The sequence below is a fragment of the Aquarana catesbeiana genome, linkage group LG12 (genome assembly GCF_042186555.1).
Source record: "Aquarana catesbeiana isolate 2022-GZ linkage group LG12, ASM4218655v1, whole genome shotgun sequence".
In the NCBI taxonomy this organism is placed as follows: domain Eukaryota; kingdom Metazoa; phylum Chordata; class Amphibia; order Anura; family Ranidae; genus Aquarana; species Aquarana catesbeiana.
Window position 1 is genome coordinate 201760147 of NC_133335.1, and position 24859 is coordinate 201785005.

Here is a 24859-nt window from a genome sequence, read left to right on the forward strand (position 1 = left end):
TAACATTTTGAATGACAATTGTGCAGTCATGTAACACTGTACCTAAATGAATAATTTTTTTTCCCCACAAATAGAGCTCTCTTTTGGTGGTATTTGATCACCTCTGCTGTTTTTATTTTTTGCGCTATAAATAAAAAAAGCGACAATTTTGAAAAAAAAAATAAACACAATATTTTTTTACTATAATAAATATCCCCAATTTAAAAAAAAAAAAAAAAAAAAAAAAGCCGATATGTACTCTTCTAAATATTTTTGGAAAAAAATTAATAAAATTGCAATAAGCGTATATTGATTGGTTTGCGCAAAAGTTATAGCGCCTACAAAATAGGTTATTGATTTATGGCATCATTTTCTGTATAAATATCAGTGGTCCCAAAATAGTGTCCGATCTGTCCGCCGCAATGTCAATCAAGATAAACACACTACAGCCATTACTAGTAAAAAAAAAAAAAAAGCCCAAAACAGCCCTTGGTATCTCTGTAGCATCAAAACCGGTTTTGAAGTAGCCGATTGGTGGGGTTGACAGCTGTGGACAACCAGCACAAAACTGTCTGTCCCACAAAGTTTGCATGTCCTCTTTTTGCAAGTGGCACTGCCTTAACCAGTTGCAGACCGCCCACTGTACATTTACTGCAGCAGGGCAGCCACTCTGCGCTAGATCACGTACATAGAAAGCTCTATTTGTGAGAAAAAAAAAAAAAAAGGACAAAAGATTTTATTTGGGTACAGCGGCGCACAATTGTCAGTTAAAGTAACGCAGTGCTGTATCACAAAAAACGGCCTAGTCAGGAAGGGGGCAAAACCTTCCAGAGCTGCAGCGGTAAAAACACAGTCAAAAAAAAAAAAAGTAGTATAACATTAGATGATCATATTTAATTAGCCGTTTGGCTGCAAATGAAACACCTTTCAATATTTTATTTAGATCCTTTAAAATCATGTACTCGCGCACCTTTTCATCCTCCTCCTTGGTCCATGGGCCTTTGACTAGATCAGGGTGAAGTACACGTTGCCACCTGTGCTGACACTGCTGTTCAGTTCGGTTCTGGATAATAAAAAGGGAAGGAGAAAACTCACATTATACTGATACACATTATACTGATAGATAACCCCCTAGTTGAGTGGGTTTTCCATATTGGGGCAGGTTTTTTTTTTTTTGGCAATTTTCTAAATTGTATTTTCACTGCTAGCATAATAGCCTAATAACCTACCTTAAAGTGAGACTATGCACAAAACTGACCTCAAGTGTAGCACCAAGGTAACTGCAGATCAAAGAGAGGCCAAGATGGCCACTTCCATGGCAGTAAAATATTTGAGGCTTTAGTTCCGCTTTAAATCCCATAAAACCTATGTTAAAGTCCATTCTCAGTTCTCCCAGGTTTAGCTCTTGGTAGAATGGGGAATGTTAGAGTAACCCCCCCCCCCCCCCATTTTGGGGATCTCACAAAAACATGAGAAAGACAACCTTAGACATTATAGGAATCAAAAACCGAAGCTTATAGTTTTATGAGTTCCAAGATTTTGCTCCCTCCCTGTCGCAGTTCCTATGCAGGAAGTACAGGAAAATCTCTTCAATGGGGATTTCAATCTTCTCATTCTAGCCCTTTAAAAGGCCCCTTTCACACTTATGTGACTTCAAAGTCACGCGATTTTGCCGCGATTTGGGATCAGTACTACTTTGTATGACTTTGCCACAACTTTGGCATTAGCCAATGAAAACATACATGGTGTGAGGCAATTCCTTTTCCTGCCATTCCTGTAAGCACAGCTTGTGCTTACAAAGTCGTACTGAAATCGTGTCTATATTGTTCAGGTACGATTTGCATGCTACTTGAGGGTTTAACATTGAGGTCTATGGACATCAACTCGCACGGAAGTTGGACAAAAGTAGTGCAGGAACTATTTTGAAGTCGGCACGACTTAAAGTCGTGCCAGTATGAATGGTAGTCATTGAAAATCATGGAGAATGACTCGTCATACAATTTTGCAGTACAAAATCATGGGACAAGTCGCATAAGTGTGAAAGGAGCCTTACACTACAAAAAACAGAATAGAATTGAGCTTGCTGGGCAGTAGCCAAATCCTGTGCACACAGCTAGTGTATGGCAAAGAGCCCACTTTTGACAGAAGCCCCACTACCACTCCATGCATTCAGCATGATTGACCATATGTGCCCAGTCTGGAGAAAGTGTCCTGACCATATGGGCCCAGTCTGGAGAAAGTGTCCTGACCATATGTGCCCAGTCTGGAGAAAGTGTCCTGACCATATGTGCCCAGTCTGGAGAAAGTGTCCTGACCATATGTGCCCAGTCTGGAGAAAGTGTCCTGACCATATGTGCCCAGTCTGGAGAAAGTGTCTTGACCATATGGGCCCAGTCTGGAGAAAGTGTCTTGACCATATGGGCCCAGTCTGGAGAAAGTGTCTTGACCATATGGGCCCAGTCTGGAGAAAGTGTCCTGACCATATGGGCCCAGTCTGGAGAAAGTGTCTTGACCATATGGGCCCAGTCTGGAGAAAGTGTCCTGGGCAAACACTGAACAAAATTTGTGTCAGCTATTTTGTCCTGGCTTCATTTGAGACACAGCAGAGAGGCTACACTGGATGAGATAAGGCGAGGACCCAGAGGATGTTCATATAGAGGCAATTCCAGTTTGTGATCCTTAACAGCTTTCTGTAATGTTATTTTTGCTAAGCAGACAAAAAAGCATTCTACTTACAACCATATGAGTGGCTATTGTCTTCCATTCTCCCTGTCCATACGTTCTCACCAAGCTTTTTAGTGTCTCATCCTACAAAAATAACAGGAAGAAAACTTAGATTTTTCAAAAAGTTTATCTGCAATAGCTTTAAAATGTAAAGAATTTCAGGTATGGCATTTTCACATCGTTAAATTGGTCCATCTAGGATCAAAGTAACTATGCAGATATACATGTGAATTCCTTTAGAAGCTGGAAGTCACTATTGTAGACACTGCTACTCCGGTGATCCCCACTTGCTTCTGGGTCTCGTGCCAAGCGGCTGTCTTGCTGCATTGTGAACACAGGTCACTGCTCTGCATGGGTGCCATTTAGGAATCGCTTTACATTTTCTCAATGGATGCAACGCGTTCTGACTGATTGAATGAGGTGGAGTGTTGACGTCAGTCTCACCACCTCATCCAGAGAATGCACTGTGAACAAATGAATCCTCAATGTTCACAGCAGAAGTTGAGTAAAATACGACAGACTAAAATGGCATTTTAGTCAAAAGACTAACAAACAAAATTAAAAAAATTTACATCAAAATTAACACTGCACTACCACATAAGTAGGGGGCATCTACTAAGCTGCTGATAAAAAAAAATAAATAAATAAAATTAGGACTAAGGCTTTTCTTTTTTTCTTTCTTAATACTTAAAGCGGAGCTCCAGCCCCCCCCCCCCTCCCCCCGGTCAAAAAAAAATTAAAAGGAGGTGCAGGTAAACCGCAGTGCATCAGTGTGAAAGCAGCCTTAGGCTCCTTTCACCAGATCAGTCCAATCGAGTTAGTCTTTCAGGTTGACCCAATCGGACCCTCCATTCACCTCTATAGAGCGTCGGATCTAACCTTAACATGTGTCCGTTTACATCCACCCATCTCCAATCCGATCCACTTAAAAAAAAAAAAAAACAGAAGGGGATCCGTCCCCTTCTGTCTGGGCAGATCAGAGGGCCCGTAGAGTAGAGAGGGCTGTGTCCATGTCTGCATATGCAGAGTGGACACGGATCCGTCATCTGCCCGCTCTGCTCATTGTGGCCCGCGACCAGTTACCAAGTCGCCCTCACTCCTCAAAAGGTTGGGCACCCCTCTTCTAAAGGGAAACTGTCAGTGGAGCCTTGCAGCTTCACAGCTGGTTCCTTACTGCACATGCGCAAAGCGCACATCGCTTTGTGAAAGGCCTGGCGGCGGGGGGGGGGGGGGGACGGGGGGGGGGACTTCTTGGGGACCTCCCAGAAGTGGGGACTGTCAAAAATAGGTACTCACTCTCCTCCCCGCAAACAAGCGGTAATATATTAGAGAATATGTCCAATGGCATTACAGCCAATAGGTTTTTTTTATATTTTAAAGTTGCACTTGTTTGTCAAAAAAGCAATATTTGTGTATATGAAATTTAGTTTTATTTATAAAGATGTTATATATTAACGGCTAAATCTGTGTTTGTAATGCATGTTCAGATCAGAATACCATAAATAATAACGTTATTAGATTTTTACTCCAAGAGTATATAATGAGTGGCAATTCTAGAGAAATACCTAAATAATGCATTACAATTTAACTAAACTCATTAGATTTAGGTGACTAAAACTAAATCAAAATTTGACGTCAATATTAACACTGGAGACTAGAAGGCTGACTAGCTGCCAAGTCAGTGCTGGGAAGGGAGAGGCCTTGGCAAGGAGGCTTCTGTCTTTTTTGGGGTTAATATTTTTGGCTTTCCACTACTGTAGCCACCTTGCCCTTGTTCTTGGGAAAACACATCTTTCTCCTTGCTCACCAAGCCATAGTTCTCCTGGCCAGGAAGACCTTTTTTAATCTCATTCCAAGCATCGCCTTGGAAAGAGAACTCAAAGTCTGGCACTGAAAGAACAGCAGGCATTAGGTGGTTTTGGAAAAACACCTTCTCAGATAACTGCAATGGAGACTGGAGAGGGAATTGGGAAGGGAGGTATCTGTTAGATCATACCTGTGAATTATATTTGAAGAGTGTGGGGTGTGGCACCTACCTCCTCCAGGGTCCATTTCACCTTGACACGGTTCTCTCTGTGCTCCGGAACATCAGAGTCAGTGTCCTGATACTGCACATCCTCCCAGTCATCACTGCAAAGACAAAAGATCTTGTGTTCGTTATCCCACATTCAAAATTCAGTGATGATATATAAAATGTGAACGGGACCTGCAACAATAATCGAACACCACAAAGTATGGAAAATCTGAATATTTACAAACTGCAATGCAAAAAGCAAACATTTCAATAACCGCAGCAGATACCATTTACAAATTTAACTTTATGAGAAGAGCAATTAAAAAAAAGCAACCGTTGGAGTAACTTTTATGAGTATGTCTGATGCCTAGAGATGGGAAGGCCTGGGAAAAAAAAAAAAAAAAAAACCCACGGAAACATTGGGAAAAAGCTTCCCCCAACCGCCTGCCCCCCCCAGGGAAGAGGTGTGTGTAGACTGTCACCTGGAGGGGGGGGGGGGCTGTCACCTGCAGGCCTGTCTCTCCTCCCCCCTTCCTCCCTGTAGGTAGGATGACCACAGAGACAGAAGAGAGTAGTGGTGCTAGAAGGGGTGTGGGTACCTTCTGGTGGTGGAAGGGTGGCAGTGCAGGTTGTGCTGTCAAGCTCGCCTGCCGCCCACGGAGCGGCACCAGTCCACGGCCCGGGGTTGAGGACTCCTGCAGTAGATGATAGCTTCTTTCCTCCCAGGCCTTATTTGACAGGCAAGAGGGTAAATTTGTCTGACAAATTAATTTAACTTATTGAACCTTTAAATGATTCCTATTAATGTTCTCCACCATCACAGCATCAGGTTTCCCTATAGTCTGGTCAGGTTTTTCTTTTCCTCTTCTCAGTAAAATGGTGAGACCAGCATCTAAAGCAGTGGTTCTCAACCACTAGTGCCGGTGACCCCTTGATAAAATTTCCCAAGTTGTAGGGACCCCTAAATATAAAATTATTTTCGTAGCGTGGGTTGTCAGCACCCAAGGCAATACAAGTAATTTGTGCCCTTAACCCACGGACATTTAGCGCTCCCTGGGTCCCTTCCACTCGTACAGTATTAAAAGCCCTTATGGTACATTTTAGGATGTACCACTCTCTCTCTTTGTTCTCCTTTCTTTCCCTTTAATCGCTCTCTAACCTGATTTCTGGTTCTTTTTTCCCCATCCCTCTCTCTAGCTGTCTTTCTTGTTCTCTCATTCTTTCTCTCCTTCTTCCTTCCATATATTCTCTATTTTTATTCCTTCTCTTACTCCTTGGTGGGGGGAATTTAGGTGCTCTTGATCAAGGTCATCTGCTGATCTGAGAACTAACTGTAGTGCAGACTTTTAACGGCAACTATAATCACAGGTAGTGTTACTCACTGTGTCTCCGACTTTGTGGTATCTCGTAGCAGTGACACCTATGCTGAAATCAGGATATAGGGTCTCCTCCAGCTACTCCCACTTCACATTCCTCACCAGTCAGCTGACCTCTAGTCTCTGCCCCCCAGCCATGCTGTAAACTGAATGGGTGGCTGTGAAGAGGCTGAGTGGGGCGGCCACAGGCTCCAGGGACAGCCCTGCTGGGCAGCCACAAAAAGGCTGGGAGAGTGGTGTGGGCTTCAGGAACAGCCCAGGATTCGGTGACCCCTGGAAAATCATTATTTGACCCCCAGGTTGAGAACCACTGATCTAGAGTTTGGAAATATTATTTTCAAAATGCTACAAGTATGACAAAACACATCCTTGCATGCCAGATGTGTCCTAAAGACGCTGAAAATACTTTATGGAAGAAAATGAGAAGGACAGTAAAGTGCAAGTAGTGCAGGAGTTCTCATTCCAGAAACACTTTCTGCTGCTTCTGGATCATCACAAAGTGTTTATTCACCAGTATCATCTTTAAGTATGGAAGTGTTACAAACCACGGCCTCCCAAAAAAATACATTGGGAAGTTGAAATGCAGTGTATATAAAAGTATTAAAGGGATTGTGTAACAAAATGACTTTCAAATTTGTAAAAGTACTCCACACTGAATTGTTTTTTTCAATTCCCCCCCCCCCCCAAAAAAGTTTTCCCATGGCTTCAAAATTTTCGGAAATATTACATCTCTACTGATGCCCCACTGCATTCTATGATTCCATCCACCAGTCCCCCGTCCCCCCCCCCCCATTGTATTCTGCAGTAAGGAAGGGGGCAGCAGATGGAGACACTGCAGCAGGGGCCCAGGACCCGGCATCCTATACACCCAGAAGTGTGAAATGTACAAGATTCTTCAGTGGCAGAACAAAACAATTTCAGACCTCATGGACACTATTGGAATGGGGGGGGGGGGGACACCACTATAAAGTCTTCAAACACTTTTCCAATGAACTTACATATAGGGCATCACACTATATAAAAGGACTCAATAAGGATAAGATATGTATATGCATGAGACTGTGATTTGTGAACAAATTCTCTGTTTGAGACTTATGGACTTTTTCTGGCAGGATCGCCATCGACATAATTGTTGATCACAAATGCACATGAGCACTTTTTTCATTAATTCACATATTTTTATGTTTTGCACATTACTTTGCACAGGAGCACTTCGGATCAAATTGTGTACTGTAGAAGTAATTTACAGCACCACTTTGCATAGGAGCACTTTGGATTAAGTTGTATTTTTAATATTTTTTATCCATTTAATTAGTTACACTTGTCACCTCTTTAGTCATTCAGTACATATTTATTATTTAAGGAATTTTTATATATTAGTTATGTATGCTTTTTGATCTCTACATTGATAGAGTGTGTATCACACTAATTACAGGTAGCGCAGCATTTATATTTTATCTATTTATCCTTGCGCGATTTATGCGACGTGTTTAACCATAGCAGCTTCCCTGTCATCTATTTACTTTTTTTAGCATCTGGTTATTGGTTGCTCGCAGGATCCTTTATTATCTATTATCCATATAGCACTGTTCGCCCTTTAAATGTCAATGGTCCCAAAAATGTGTCAAAATTCTCCGATCAGTCCGTTGCAATACCGAAGGGGGGGGAATCGCAGATTACCACCATTACTAGTAAAAAAATATATAAATAATATATATAAATAAATAAAAACACCATAAATCTTTCCCAGTTTGTAATGCTATAGCTTTTGCGCAAACCAATATACGCTTATTTCGATTTTTTTACCAAAAATAATACATATTGGCCAAAACTGATGAAGAAATTTGTTTTTAAAAAATTGGGGGATATTTATTATAGCAAAAAGTAAAAAAAAAAAAAAAAAATTGTTTTTTTTCTTCAATATTGCCACTTTTTTTGTATAAAGCACAAAAAATAAAAAAAACGCAGAGGTGATCAAATACCACCAAAAGAAAGCTCTATTTGTGGGGAAAAAAAGGACACAAATTTTTTTTGGGTACAGCATTGCATGACTGTGCAATTGTCATGCAATGACAAAGCGACGCAGTGTCAAATTGTAAAAAGTGCTCTGGTCAGGAAGAGGGTAAAATCTTCTGGGGCTAAAGTGAAGTGGTTAAAACAATTAGGATTGATAATACAATTGATTCATGAATGAGATGAAAATGATGCGATACTCCAGATGTCCTTTGAGGTAATAATTCTCAATCCACAAAGTTGATATCCCGATATACACCACACATCTTTAGCAAATATCCCATGGTTAAAATAAAAGGAACATTAAAGAATAAGATTGGAGGTGATATTATCCACCCCAAGGACCTCATTCTTCCTATTACAAAAGGTGCAGCCCCAAAAGGATTGTCAAGTCGTCTTTATGAGAAAAGTTCAACCAAAAAAAAAAAAAAAAGTCCAATTAGTGTGGAATCCAAATAGAAAACCTTGTGAGAGACCCTCCACAGACAGGTACACACACAGTGCCTCTTACCATCCAAGGTGGACCACTCGATACAGTGGTCAATTGTACTTGGTACAGAAGCCAATCAGCTAAACGCCAAACATCAGAACTCTTCCACGCTTAGACAGACTCAACTTCTTAAAGACCTCAATGGATGGGAAGTTCCAACAAAGGCAAAGAAACAATTCATAGTGTAGTATGTTCCATATTCAATTTACTAAAACCCAGCAAATACACTCACCATGTGTAGGATAAAAGCTTGCATGTACATCAATAGTAAAAATGGAAATGTTTCCATTAGGGGTGCAACGGATCAAAAATCTCACGGATCGGATCGATCCTCGGATCAGAGTCACGGATCGGATCGATCCTCGGATCAGCATAAAAAAAAAAAAAAAAAAAAAAAAAAAAAAAACACACAAATCTTGTTACACCCACCGGAGTTTTAGATTTAAAAGCCATTTTCAACACAAAACCGAGCTTATATGCATAAATACAGTATTTGTGCATATAAGCTCAGTTTTGTGTTGAAAATGGCTTTTAAATTTAAAACTCCGGTGGGTGTAACAAGATGTCCGCTTGCCCCCTTCTCACTCTATCATTATTGTAGTGTGCAGGAGTGTGGGGTGTAGCAAGATGGCGGCGACGAAATGTCACTTCCTGTCGAGACAGCGGCCACTTCCGGGTGTACCAAGATGGCCGCCGCTCCGGAGCTAGGCCGAAGCCGGGGCCTTTCCTATGGCTGAGGCCCGAAAAGTGCTCCGCGGATCGCGGGTGTGCCGATCCGCGGAGGGTGATCCGTACGGATCACGGATCGGCAACGATCCGTTGCACCCCTAGTTTCCATCCATCAAGAATGACGTTTTTCTTTGCCTTTGTTGGAACTTCACGTCCATTGAGGTCTTTATGAAGTGGAGTCTGTCTAAGAGTGGAAGAGTTATGATGTTTGGCGTTTAGCCGATTGGATTCTGTAACAAGTACAATTGACCACTGTATCGAGTGGTCCACCTTGGATGGTAAGAGTCAGTGTGTGCATACCTGTCGGTGGAGGATCTCTCACAAGATTTTCTATCGCCATTTTTATTAAAACGAATTCAACTTTTTTTTCTTCTTTTGGTTGAAATTTTCCGATAAAGACTATTTGACAATCCTTTAGCGCGACACCTTTTGCATAAGTTGTTATTCACCACCAGTGAATGGTGTCAGCCGTTTTTGCATTTTTATAATTTTTGAAAGCACGGGTTTATTGCCATTTGTTCATTCTTAATATTTGGGTACTAGATCTAAAATTAACCTATGGATAAAAAATAAAACTTCTAAAACAGGGTTGATTTAAGGCAGGGATTGACAAATTTGATTAGAATCTAGGAGCCAGCTGAAAAAGTTAGGAGCCAGTTTTTTAAATCCTCTGCCCAGCGCCCAGAACTGCATGTACGGAGCATCGGGCAATAAAAATTGCTCATGCCCGATGCCAAGAGGAAAAAAAGACAGATCATTTTTAAAAAAAATAAATTATTTTTCTTCTTTACTGATGCACTCTGATAGGCTGCACTAATGGGCACCGATGATGAGGTGGCACTGATAGGCAACACTGAGGTGGCAATGATGGGCACTGATAGGCAATACTGAGGTGGCAATGATGGGCACTGACAGGCGGCACTCCATGTCCACAGCAGCGTTAAGGAACGGATGACCGATCAAGCCTGCAAACTCAATCCCAGCTGTCAAACTTGGAAGATGATGTCGGAGGTGGGTGGCCAGTGCGAGCAAGCCGGGCTCATCACAGCACCACCCACCAGAGGAGGGCGCTGGTTTGCAGAAATTAGCATGAATCCCGTTTCAGCAGGCTGCAAAGCCACGGCCTCAATTGTGGCCAGACCAAACTATGTCCGCGCACCCATTGGGTGGGGGGCTCACGGCACAGGAATCCAGACCGCTGCTACAGTGTAGCCCAGGCGCCGGGATGCCATTTCCAGTTGCCGTTGCGACCTGGCACCTGGGTTTTGACGAGCCCTGATCTAAGGGAATCCAGTTTCTGTGACCGTAAAGAGGAATTTATGTTCTTAGAGTATCAAATCTGCTGGACAGGCATAATCAACACCCAAAACAGGCTAATCTTTAACAATGCTTTCCACTCAGATGTGTGTAAATATTCTAACAAAACTAAACCTTTTAGGCCAGTCCTTCGAGAAGGGAATTTTAAGAATAAAAAGGGAAGTTCAGAAAGATAAAACGATCACGCTTTCCCAATCGAAAGATGAAAACACATGATTCACATTAGTATAGAAATAATTCATTCCTCCCCTAAAGCCCTCTGCAGTAGAAAATTACCAAAGGCTTAACATAACCCACAGATAAACAGGAGATTAAAAAAAAAATGTGATGAGTGAAAATGCTCCAAAATGCCTTCACCAATGAAATTGCAAAAAACTACCGTACCCAAATCTACCCATGGGTAACGCTTTAAAAGCATTTATGGGTTTATCACACCTCGCAGATGCAATCTGGTCTAGTCACATTATTACTCTTACATTTTTCTTTACATAGATTTTCTTTCACGGTTTTCTGTTTCCTCATTACATGGTTTACTGTTTAGTCTGTTAAGAGGTAACACGAGAGATGTATTTGTGTACTACTTTATCCTGTTCCTTGAAATGGTTGCCTCTCGGTGCTTGTACAATTTGTGCTTGCCTGATTTACCTCAATAAAGAGTTTGTAAACAAAAAAAAAATAAAAGCCTTTACGGGTCATCAGTTTAGGGCCTCCCAGATTACTTTTACTTGAAAGCCGATAGCTTTATTAACATATCTTGGTAGAAAAGGTGCCAATGTAATTGTCACCTCCTGACGCCTGGCCAAAATACTCCCATTATGCTTCCTTGCTAGATTCCTAGACCTTACAGATATTGGAGGGTTCACTTCCAGTATTACAGGAGCTGGTGGGCTTCCTCGTTGAAAAGTCGCACGTGCCCAGTGCACTCTCGCTCTTTCCCATATTCTAGCTGCTGCATCAATAGGGAGAGCGCACTGTACAAGCACGGATTTTCCACAAACACGCTCGCTCCTGTAACGCAACACGCCAAGGGTTAAATTATACTCAGACCGTTGTGGTGTGAACAGGGCAGACAAACAACTGTCACTCAGGCTTTGAATGAAGTGATTGTCTCAACACAAGTTATGCAGGCATAGTCCACACTGACACCATCATGACATACCATGCAGATACCACAGAGGTACAAGCAAATAGCACCGAACAAATGCTCCTTACAAGCGTACGGAGCTCACGGGCTTGAGCTGAAACCATAGACAGGCTTTTGAAGCTGCAAAAAAAGATTAACCACTTCAGCCCCTGAAGATTTTACCCCCTTAAAGACCAGAGTATTTTTTGCGATACGGCACTGCGTCACTTTAACTGACAATTGCGCGGTCGTGTGACGTTGTACCCAAACAAAATTGACGTCTTTTTTCCCCACAAATGGAGTTTTCTTTTGGTGGTATTTGATCATCTGCGGTCTTGATTTTTTTGCGCTATAAACAAAAAAACTACAATTTTGAAAAAAAAAAAAGAAAACTATTTTTTACTTTTTTGTAAATATCCAAAAGTATATCTATAAAAAAAAAAAAAAAAATTCTTCCTCAGTTTAGGCCAATATGTAATCTCATATTTTTGGAAAAAAATAAAATAAATCGCTATAAGCGTATATTGATTGGTTTTGCGCAAAAGTTATAGCATCTACAAAATAGGGGACGTATGGCATTTTTATTATTAATTTTTTTTATCAGTAATGGTGGTGATCTGCAATATTTATCGGGGCTGCGACATTGCGGTGGACACTTTTGACACCATTGACATTTATACAGCGATCAAAGCTACAAATAGCCACTGAATACTGTGTAAATGTCACTGGTAGGGAAGGGGTTAAACACTAGGGGGGCGATCAAGGGGTTAAATGTGTTCCCTAGGTGGGTTCTAACCATAGGGGGGGGCCTACAACTGACATGACAGAGATCACTGTTCCCGATGACAGGGAACAGAAGATCTGTCATGTAACTCAGCAGAACAGGGAAATGCTTTGTTTGCGTTCTGCCTCTCCTCGCCAAGATCGTGGGCCACCGGCAGACATCGAGTCCGTGGGACCCGCGGGCGCGCTCCCGCTATCCTGCTTTTGTGGACTGATGTACAGGTACACCAGTTTGCCCAGGAGTGCCATCCTGCGGACGTATATCGGCGTGAGCCGGTCGGCAAGCAGTTAAAACAAGTTCAAAGCTAAGTGATGCAAAGACATTGAGAAATTTGTGTGTAAAATTGAGCGGTCAATAAAGAAGAGGCATTGGCTTAAGGAAGCATTTACAGATCTTCAATATTGCAGTGCCAGGTCTTTACGTCTCTGTAAAGACCGGGCACTGCAATATTGGAACGTATTACACCACCCGTGTACATTTTTTTGTCGGTTTGGAAACAAATGCAGTACAAATGCCCCCAACAACATAAATGTGCTACACAGACAGGAAACACATTAAAAGGATACAGTATAAACATTATTGAACAACTGTATTCTAATAAACACAACACACTGGCACATATTTTCTTATTATACATAACCAGGGTGAGTAGAGACTTTAGTACTGGAGTAGACAGCTTTTTTTTCTGTGCTATTAACTAGAATAGAATAGCTCAGAGGTCTCAAACTAGCATTAAAGAGGAAGTAAACTTTCCTCTGTTTGTACCTATAGGTAAGCCTCATCATAAGCTTGCCTATAGGTACTGAACAATCTCTCCTAAACGTGCACCATTCAGGAGATATTCACTGTATATGCAGCTTGTTACGTCCTTGGCACATGCGCTCCAAAAGGATTGGCCACCCGTGCCATTTCTTCAGAGCCCTGTGCCGTGACCAGTGGATCCCGCGCATGCACAAGAGCAACGTCAGGTGGCTCCAGCCAGTCACACGGAGCCGGAGTCCACGGACCCGGAAGGTAGACGGGCCATGGATGCGGCCTCCAGCGGGGACGACAAGAGCTTTGTTTGCAGGTGTCACATAATGTGCTAGTATGCGATGCATACTAGCACATTACTCCTTTACTATGCAGGTAAGTAAGAAAAAAAAAAAAAAAACACACTGAGTTTACTTCTTCTTTAACCACTTTGCGTCCAAGCCAATTCTGACACTTCTCTCCTACATGTAAAAATCTTTTTTTTTTTTCTAGAAAATTATTCAGAACCCCCAAACGTTATATATGTATTTTTTTTTTAGCAGAGACCCTAGGGAATAAAATGGCGCGCAATTTTTCAAACGCATTTTACTGACTTCCAATTTAATTCTAAATAGTGTATTTTTTCCACAAAAAAAAATGCCTTTGTAAGACTGCTGCGCAAATACGGTGTGAATTTAGAGTCAGTGAATCAGCAAATACGGTGTGACAAAGTATTGCAACGACTGCCATATTATTCTCTAGGGTGTCTGAAAAATCATATATAATGTTTGGGGGTTCCAAGTAATTTTCCAGCAAAAAAAAAAAAAAAAAAAACAAAAAACGGATTTTAACTTGTAAACACCAAGTGTAAAAAATAGGCTTGGTCCTTAAAGCGGAGTTCCCATTTATAAAAAAAAAAAAAAAAAAATTAAAAGTCAGCAGCTACAAATACTACAGCTGCTGACTTTTAGCCCCCGTTCACACCTATGCGAATTAGATGCGGCTTACACCGCATCCAATTCGCAGGACATTTTAAAATACATTCATTTGAATGTGTCTGGTTCACATATGTGCGTTGCATTCGCACTGCGCATTGCACAAAAAACGTGTGCGTTTTTTGGGCATTGCGGTGTGAATTACAAGCCTATTACCTCCTATGGGAATGCATCTGATTCGCAGATGCATTCTGAACAAAGATTTTCTCCTTCTCACTACACTTCCCCCTCCCTCCCCCTCTCCCTGCTCACTGATCCGCAGCTACAACGCAGAGAAGAAAAAAAAGAGGGGAAATAATTGCGCTTCAAAGTGTCTAAAATATGATGAAAAAAAGCAGCGATGTCCTAAATGTGACACAAACACACAACATAAGCAAGAGAAAATTGTTGACTCGCGCTATACAGATCAGTGAATGTGTGGCCAAAGATGCCGCACCAAAAAACACTAGATACAACAGGTATTAGTGAATACATAAACCATCAGTGCAGTAATAAATCACAATTAGTGCAGGCAAATGTCAAATTAAGTCCATTTGTAATAAAGATAGTAGAAAATAATTGTGAATGGTTGAAGGAATAGTCCATAAGAAAAACCCAAAAAGGTGAATAGCAATCCTGGGTCTTTCAACCGCATGGAACCTTGGATGTGTGGGACCACCACCAACAGTAAGAGCCTGGCCGCTTACCAGAACCCCATGACCCCCCGTTACAGAGGGTCTAAAAGGGCTTTGAGATCCTGCTAGTCCGGAATTCCCAGGGGCAGAGATGAAGATGGAAACTGGAAAGGACGTCAGGTGCTAGGATGGAGATGAATGGGTCCACAGAAAGGGGCTCAGCCCTCAGCATAGTATTGTAGTCATAGGAGGAAAGAAAGGGAGGGCTCCCATAGTGTAAAATCAGACGGCAATTTATTAAAGTAAAAAAACGTAAACACTCACATGTAGGCAAGAAAATCAGAATCATCAGTGGAAGAACAAACTGTGGCACCGGCCGGATGACCACAGATAGCCCGTCCTGCTGGATGTACAGCGACAATGGGAGGTGGCGCGATGATACCACTCAGCCCTACGCTGCGTTTCGCAAAAAAAATTGATTTTACACCTAGCACCTGACGTCCTTTCCAGTTTCCATCTCCATCTCTGCCCCTGGGAATTCCGGACTAGCAGGATCTCAAAGCCCTTTTAGACCCTCTGTAACGGGGGGTCATGGGGTTCTGGTAAGCGGCCAGGCTCTTACTGTTGGTGGTGGTCCCACACATCCAAGGTTCCATGCGGTTGAAAGACCCGGGATTGCTATTCACCTTTTTGGGTTTTTCTTATGGACTATTCCTTCAACCATTCACAATTATTTTCTACTATATTTATTACACATGGACTTAATTTGACATTTGCCTGCACTAATTGTGATAGATTACTGCACTGATGGTTTATGTATTCACTAATACCTGTTGTATCTAGTGTTTTTTGGTGCGGCATCTTTGGCCACACATTCACTGATCTGTATAGCGCGAGTCAACAATTTTCTCCTACAACGCAGAGAAGCCTTTGAACAAGTGATTTTCATCTTCCCAGTGAAACCTGAGCTTCAATTCGCACTGCACTTGTGTAAACCCGGGCTTAATCGGACACTTGCCTGTCCCAGGGTCCAGCAATGCAGGGGATCGAAGCCCCGCTCCTCCCCCACTCCGCTCGGTGGCGCCGGCATTTTAACTGTGGGCACCCGGCTGTGGCCTTTACAGCTGGGCACCCACTGCGCATGCGCGAGCCGTCACTGGCCCCGCAATTATCTGGGACTGGTCACGTCTCCCAGATGATTGACAAGAGGGAGGGGGAAGAGGCGATCTCCTTCCTGCGCAGAGGGAAGTGATGTCAGGAGCCCAGGCACTGAAGGAGGCAGACTACGAGGGAGCCCCTAGCAACAGGCATTTAGAGGCGAGTAAAAAAAAATTTCTCCAAAATTTTTTTTTTTTTAATCTTTAAGCACATTACTAATTTTTTTTTTGGGGGGGGGGTGGGGGGGTGGAACTCCACTTTAAGTGGTTAAAAATTATGATTTAAATCAAGTTAAATCAAGTGGGGTCTGCTTTACCAGGGACCACAGTAAGTGCAAGCAAGTACCGGGATCATATTCTCACAGAACGGGCACGGTGGAGATTACGGAAACTTCAGGCGGTGATCAAGTCAGGGACCCAACCAGCGGAGGAGACGATTGCAGAACAGCCTTGTGCGTTAAGCCAGGGACTGAGCCAGTCAGTGGGGGTGAAGCTTGAGATGTATCTTTAGTGCCAGGTTAGGGACCCAGCAGGGAAGCGTGGGTGACGTTTGAGGGGATACCACCGCAAACCTTGGAGGAACTCAAGGAATTTAGAGTCAGTGAATCAGAGGGTCTAGTGAGAGAACAGGAACTCCGTGTTGAAGAACTACAAGGAGCAGTTGTAGTGGAGCTGAAAGAACTGATACATTTGAGTTAGGAACTGTTAAAGGACTGTTACCATAGGAGACAGCAATCCTGCAAGTGCAGAAGTAGTGCCTTGCCCTGTACGGCTGTCCTCCTATTGAAGTCTCGGGAGTCTGCCAACTGAGTTTGCAACTATCCAAGGGTGTCCTGGCCCTAACCCTCTTTCCCCCCCCAAAAATATATAAAAGGACTGTCAAAAGAAATTAAACCTTTTTTATATCCAAGAAGTGTCTGGCGCTCAATGACTTTCATCACATTTGCACCCACTTGCCTCACAACCCACCGCATATTGAAGAATGTCAGCTATCTTTGGAGGTCCTCATTAGACTGGAAGTAGTAAGAGATTCTGTTACACTTGATTTCAAGTTAAAATCATTATCTTTTGCTAGAAAGGTCACAGTGATATGGGGGAAGGGAGGTATGAACAGATGTGAGGTCAGACAGGTACTTCGGGATTGTGATGGAAGAGAAATAGCAGGAAACACATGGAAGGGATCAAGCAGCAGTGGAAGCAAGATAGGGGGTGGCAGGAGAGGACAGAGGTGTGGGGTTATGCAGCAATATGGAGGGAGGACTTTTAGGATAAGAGAGGACACAGCTGTTGGGGGGGGTATACTTCTACAGGTAAATCAGGCAGGAATGGAGAAATCATGGCAGGAGACACAGCAGAGATCAGGCAGTGGTGGAGGCAAAAGGGGACACAGATGTGAAGGGGGGTGTGGTAGTAGGAGAGGACACGTGTGGGGGTCACATAGTAATATGAATGGGGGTGGTAGTAGAAAGCATGTGGGGTCACAGCGAAATGGGGGGGCAGGACACAGATGTGGGGTCACAGCGATATGGGGGAGGAGACACAGATGTGGGGTCACAGCGATATGGGGGAGAGACTGGGGTCACAGCGATATGGGGGAAAGACTGGGGTCACAGCGATATGGGGGAAAGACTGGGGTCACAGCGATATGGGGGAAAGACTGGGGTCACAGCGATATGGGGGAAAGACTGGGGTCACAGCGATATGGGGGAAAGACTGGGGTCACAGCGATATGGGGGAAAGACTGGGGTCACAGCGATATGGGGGAAAGACTGGGGTCACAGCGATATGGGGGAAAGACTGGGGTCACAGCGATATGGGGGAAAGACTGGGGTCACAGCGATATGGGGGAGAGACACAGATGTGGGGTCACAGCGATATGGGGGAGAGACACAGATGTGGGGTCACAGCGATATGGGGGAGAGACACAGATGTGGGGTCACAGCGATATGGGGGAGAGACACAGATGTGGGGTCACAGCGATATGGGGGAGAGACACAGATGTGGGGTCACAGCGATATGGGGGAGAGACACAGATGTGGGGTCACAGCGATATGGGGGAGAGACACAGATGTGGGGTCACAGCGATATGGGGGAGAGACACAGATGTGGGGTCACAGCGATATGGGGGAGAGACACAGATGTGGGGTCACAGCGATATGGGGGAGAGACACAGATGTGGGGTCACAGCGATATGGGGGAGAGACACAGATGTGGGGTCACAGCGATATGGGGGAGAGACACAGATGTGGGGTCACAGCGATATGGGGGAGAGACACAGATGTGGGGTCACAGCGATATGGGGGAGAGACACAGATGTGGGGTCACAGCGATATGGGGGAGAGACACAGATGTGGGGTTGAGACACAGATGTGGGGTCACAGCGATATGGGGTCGAGACACAGATGTGGGGTCACAGCGATATGGGGGAGAGACACAGATGTGGGGTCACAGCGATATGGGGGAGAGACACAGATGTGGGGTCACAGCGATATGAGGGAGAGACACAGATGTGGGGTCACAGCGATATGGGGGAGAGACACAGATGTGGGGTCACAGCGATATGGGGGAGAGACACAGATGTGGGGTCACAGCGATATGGGGGAGAGACACAGATGTGGGGTCACAGCGATATGGGGGGGCAGAACACAGATGTGGGGTCACAGCGATATGGGGGGGCAGAACACAGATGTGGGGTCACAGTGATATGAGGGAGAGACACAGATGTGGGGTCACAGCGATATGGGGGAGAGACACAGATGTGGGGTCACAGCGATATGGGGGAGAGACACAGATGTGGGGTCACAGCGATATGGGGGAGAGACACAGATGTGGGGTCACAGCGATATGAGGGAGAGACACAGATGTGGGGTCACAGCGATATGGGGGAGAGACACAGATGTGGGGTCACAGCGATATGGGGGAGAGACACAGATGTGGGGTCACAGCGATATAGGGGGGCAGAACACAGATGTGGGGTCACAGCGATATGGGGGGGCAGAACACAGATGTGGGGTCACAGTGATATGGGGGCAGGGCACAGATGTGGGGTCACAGTGCACAGTGATATTGGGGGAACACAGATGTGGGGGCCACAGTGATACCGGGGCAGGGCACAGATTTGGGGTCATAGTGATGGGGGGGCAGGGCACAGATGTGGGGTCATAGTGATTGGAGAGGGGGGGGGGGGGGGGACAGATGTGGGGTCACAGTGATATGGGGGGGGACAGGGCACAGAAGGGGGTCATAGTGATGGGGAGGGCAGGGCACAGATGTGGGGTCATAGTGATTCGGGGGCAGGGCACAGATGTGGGGTCATAGTGATTCGGGGGCAGGGCACAGATGTGGGGTCATAGTGATTCGGGGGCAGGGCACAGATGTGGGGTCATAGTGATTCGGGGGCAGGGCACAGATGTGGGGTCATAGTGATTCGGGGGCAGGGCACAGATGTGGGGTCATAGTGATTCGGGGGCAGGGCACAGATGTGGGGTCATAGTGATTCGGGGGCAGGGCACAGATGTGGGGTCATAGTGATTCGGGGGCAGGGCACAGATGTGGGGTCATAGTGATTCGGGGGCAGGGCACAGATGTGGGGTCATAGTGATTCGGGGGCAGGGCACAGATGTGGGGTCACAGTGATTCGGGGGCAGGGCACAGATGTGGGGTCACAGTGATTCGGGGGCAGGGCACAGATGTGGGGTCACAGTGATTTGGGGGCAGGGCACAGATGTGGGGTCACAGTGATTCGGGGGCAGGGCACAGATGTGGGGTCATAGTGATAGGGGGGACACATGTGGATTCACAGTGATATGGGGGGACACAGATATGGGGTCACAGTGATATGGGGGGACACAGATATGGGGTCACAGTGATATATTGGGGGGGACAGGACACAAATGTGGGGTCACAGTGATATGGGGGGGCAGAACACAGATGTGGGGTCACAGTGATAGGGGGGGGCAGAACACAGATGTGGGGTCACAGTGATAGGGGGGGGCAGAACACAGATGTGGGGTCACAGTGATAGGGGGGGGGCAGAACACAGATGTGGGGTCACAGTGATAGGGGGGGGCAGAACACAGATGTGGGGTCACAGTGATAGGGGGGGGCAGAACACAGATGTGGGGTCACAGTGATAGGGGGGGGCAGAACACAGATGTGGGGTCACAGTGATATGGGGGGGCAGAACACAGATGTGCGGTCACAGTGATATGGGGGCAGGGCACAGATGTGGGGTCACAGTGATTCGGGGGCAGGGCACAGATGTGGGGTCATAGTGATAGGGGGGACACAGATGTGGATTCACAGTGATACGGGGCAAGGCACAGATGTGGGGTCACAGTGATATGGCGGGGAACACAGATGCGGGGTCACAGCGATATGGCGGGGACACAGATGCGGGGTCACAGTAATATGGGGGGCAGGGCACAGATGTGGGGTCATATTGATTGGGGGGGCAGGGCACAGATGTGGGGTCATATTGATTCGGGGGCAGGGCACAGATGTGGGGTCATAGTGATTGGGGGGCAGGGCACAGATGTGGGGTCACAGTGATATGGGGGGGACAGATGTGGGGTCACAGTGATATTGGGGGGGGGACACAGATGTGGGGGGGTCACAGTGATACGGGGCAGGGCACAGATGTGGGGTTATAGTGATGGGGGGGAGGGCACAGATGTGGGGTCATAGTGATTGGAGAGGGGGGGACAGATGTGGGGTCACAGTGATATTGGGGGGGAGGACAGGGCACAGAAGGGGGTCATAGTGATGGGGAGGGCTGGACACAGATGTGGGGTCACGGTGATAGTGGGGGGGACACAGATGTGGGGTCACGGTGATAGGGGGGACACAGATGTGGGGTCACGGTGATAGGGGGGACACAGATGTGGGGTCACGGTGATAGGGGGGACACACAGATGTGGGGTCACGGTGATAGGGGGGACACACAGATGTGGGGTCACGGTGATAGGGGGGGGGAACACAGATGTGGGGTCACAGTGATACAGGGGGGGCAGGGCACAGATGTGGGGTCACAGTGATACAGGGGGGGCAGGGCACAGATGTGGGTGTTATAGTAATGGGGGGGACAGATGTGGGGTCACAGTGATACGGGGGGGCAGGGCACAGATGTGGGTGTTATAGTAATGGGGGGACAGATGTGGGGGTTATAGTAATGGGGGGGCAGATGTGGGGTCACAGGGATCTGGTTGGGGGTGTCTTACCAGAGGTCAGGCCCAGTAATAAAGAGGGGGGGGGGATGGAGGAAATTTACAGAGGTGAGGGGGGGTCAGGTATAGAGGGGTGAGAAAACAGCTGTTGTTGTGGGGGGGGGGGGTGAGGACAGTGTTGGGGTGTCAGGATAGTGGAGGAAGGGATAATAGAGGGGGATAGGATAATAATAGAGGGGGATGGGTCTCCTCAGGCGGGTGTGGTGATCAGTCAGAGGCCCGCACAGTGCACACGGGCTGGGGTGAGATTCGGGCGCAGGCCGGGTGTACAGCCTCAGCCCAGTGTCCTTGACGGGCAACATTCAGGGCTCCCCGAGCAGTGCCAGCCCCTCCCCCTCAGAATAAGTGACCCCGCATTACCCGAAGCGCCATAAATGACCTCTCGGGCATGCGCCTGAGGCCGCCATCTTACCTGCGTCCCCTCCGAGACATTTCTACCGCCGGGCGGCAGTTTCGGGCGTTATTGTTATTTCCTATCTCCCGCCCGCTGCGCGCGCAGCCTCGGCCCTCCCTTTCCGGGGTAGGGGGGACACGCCATGACGTCATGGGTACAACAACCTCCGCCACCAAGCTGGCGGGAGCGGGGGGAGGGCTTGAGTCGAGCAACACGTGCTAACAGCCAATCAGTGACCGGGGCGGGGAATGAGGCGCGCCTTTCAATGGGGGCGGAACCTTCCTGGCTCGAGCACGTCGCGCCTCTGAATGATAGGGGGCGCCCGAGAATCGCTCTCACTGAGGAAATGTGGACAATTGGTGACTTTTTATGGCGCCTCTTGTAGTTTGTCACCTTTGTCATTGGGTTGCCACCTCATCACCGAGCACATATGTATTACACAGGTTGTGGCTGATTAAGGTGGTAATTAAACTCACTTTGTGCCTTATCTGCATTAAATTAGCCTCAGAACCTGTGTAATTCATATGTGTTCGGGTTTAAAGGGATGAGGTGGCAACCCTAGGTGTATGTTGGTGTGAACTGAACCACCAGGCCATAAGACCTCTGCCAGGTTAGCCCCCCCCCCCCCCCCCCCCCCCATATCAAAATTTTTGAAAAAATCTTATGCAGTTTGTTAGATCAGGTTAGATCAACCGTTGTTTGCGTTAGATCTCACAGAAAAAGCGATATTAACAGTTATTTGCTGGGGGGGGATAACCCGTCATCAGCCCCCCCCTTATCAAAAAATTGACAAACAGCTATTTTGGAAGCAATGTGTTAGATCCAGTAAGATCAAGTGGTTTTAACGTTAGATCTCACATAATTAGAGACTTATTAAGTGATTAATGAGGGGGGGCTGGCCCCCCCTTATCAAATTTTCTGTCAAAAAATCTTTCAGGCTAATAAATATTTGTTAGATCCGGTAAGATCAAGTGGTTTTAACGTTAGATCTCACATCATTTCAGAGATATTCCACATCAAAATAGAGATATTAGGTGGTACATAAGGACGGATGGCCCCCCCACATGCAATTTTCTGGCCAAAAATCATCTAGGCTAATAGATATTCCTTAGATCTGGTAAGATCAAGTGGTTTTAACATTAGAGATATTAGGTGGTGGTACATAAGGATGAGATTGCATTAGATCTCACACAGAAGAAGCAATATTAACAGTTATTTGCTGGGGGGGCTAACCCGTCATCAGCCCGCCTTATCAAAAAACTGACAGTTAGCTATTTTGGAAGCTATTTGTTAGGTCCGGTTAGATCAAGTGGTTTTAACGTTAGATCTCACATAGAGACTTATTAAGTGATTAATGAGGGGCGCTAGCCCCCTCTTATCAAATTTTCTGGCCAAAAAAATCACCCCCGCTAATTGATATTCATTAGATCCGGTAAGATCAAGTGATTTTAATGTTTGATTATCCATAATTACAGGGATGTTATGGATATTTGGTAGCGATGTACGGATATCTATACTAGTGTCTATATCGGAGCTGATGATGAGCATTTTCATGTGTACCAGTGAGGAGTGCCATTGAGCATACCGAGGTATGCTGAAATTATGTGGGACATTAATTGACAGGTGTGTCCAAGCCCAGTGAAGCCTGAAGCACAATGCCAGAAGCCAGAGGGAATTTTCAGAGGGCTCTGGTGAAGGAGCCAACCGGGTGCCCATCTACGGTAGCTGGCTCAAAACCAATAACACGAAGAGACAGCAGCGAAAGTCCAAACCCTTGCAGAGGGCCCCCCGTTGCTGCCTCCAAGCAACCCAGTGTCCCATTTCCTTTGACACATGCTGCCTGGTGTCAGAGAGTCAATGCACACCAGACTCCCCAAACTTAATGCAGACTTACGCCCAATCAGAATCTCCGCAGAGAGGAGCGCGGATACAAACCACCAAACAGGCCAGGGCCACCACTTCCTTCATGCTCCCTGACAAGCTGGTGGAACCTTCTCCTGTTGTTCCCGTCCAAGTAAAGGGAGTCTACACCAAGGCCCTTCTGGATACTGGAGCTTAAGTGACCCTTCTCTACAGAGACGTCTATGACAGGCACCTCAAGCACCTGCCTTTGCAGAAGTTGGAAGACCTGCAGATATGGGGCATTGTGACTATGATGGCTATCTACCAGTCAAGCTGACCTTCGATCCCTCCATGGCTGGGAAAGCCTAGGCTTTTGAAACTCAGGCAGTGGTCTGTCCTCGCCCACCAGGGGCCAGTAAGAGTTCTCTCATCATAGGGACCAATACTGATCTTGTCAGAAGGCTGTTGACACCTCTTGTTCTGGAGCCGGGCACTTCAACTACAAGTGTGCACCCCATGCTGAGACAAGCCTACCAGCACCTGGTACAAAAACAGAAGGGAAAGATCTGGTGCTTGGACCAGTGTGAGAAGGTGTTACAGCCTGGTAAAGTGGCCTATTTACGAGCATCTGTCAAGCTAAATTGGAAGCAACCAGGCCCTTTCATTGTCCTTGAATCAGACGGACAGAGAGAAGACATGGGAGTGGAGATAATTCCCGAGGTGGTTTCAATCAAAGGGTTTCAAAGAAGTCACGGGAAGATCTTGGTTAGTGTCCACAACATAACAGCCTCGCCAGTGAAGATGCCGGCTCAGATGTTGCTGGGACAAGTGAATCTGGCCACCCCAGTCCCGGCACCTGATTTGGTGGGGGGAGCAAAGGATGTGATCTCTGTGGAGGAGCTCTATCCGAAGAATACTCCCCTTTTGCCTGAATGGAAAGAAAGGGCCAAGACTCAGCTCCTGAGTTGGCAGGCTGCATTCTCCAAGAGTGAATTTGATGTGGGGTGTGCAAAAAGTGCCCAATATCGGATCTATCTCTTCGAGTGCATAAGCCGTTCAGGGAAAGATTTTGATGGATTCGTTTAGGGGACTTGGAGGATCTACATGAACAACTGGCAGAGTTGAAGAGGGCAGGTATCATCCGAGAGTCCCAGAGTCTATACGCTTCCCCAATAGTGGTGGTACAGAAGAAGAATGGGTCACTGGGTATTGACTACCGGACGCTGAACCGAAGAACCATTCCCGACCAATATACCACCCCAAGAATAGAAGATGCCTTGCAGAGCCTGTCAGGAGCGAAGTGGTTCAGCATGCTGGATTTGAAGAGTGGGTATAACCAAATCCCCATGCA

General features: G+C 46.0%; 1 protein-coding gene across 1 annotated transcript in view; it reads right to left on the minus strand.

Moving 5' to 3' along the window:
- MYBL2 (MYB proto-oncogene like 2) overlaps window positions 1–21890 on the minus strand; it is an 84347-nt gene extending 62457 nt beyond the window's left edge. Inside the window, exons 1-4 of the mRNA XM_073606492.1 lie at window positions 21685–21890; window positions 4740–4833; window positions 2716–2787; window positions 950–1042 (exon numbers count right to left, since the gene is read on the minus strand). Of these exons, the coding sequence (XP_073462593.1) occupies window positions 950–1042; window positions 2716–2787; window positions 4740–4833; window positions 21685–21818 (393 nt within the window). The 5' untranslated portion in view covers window positions 21819–21890. The remainder of the gene's footprint in view (window positions 1–949; window positions 1043–2715; window positions 2788–4739; window positions 4834–21684) is intronic.
- Between the last annotated feature and the right edge of the window lie 2969 nt (window positions 21891–24859).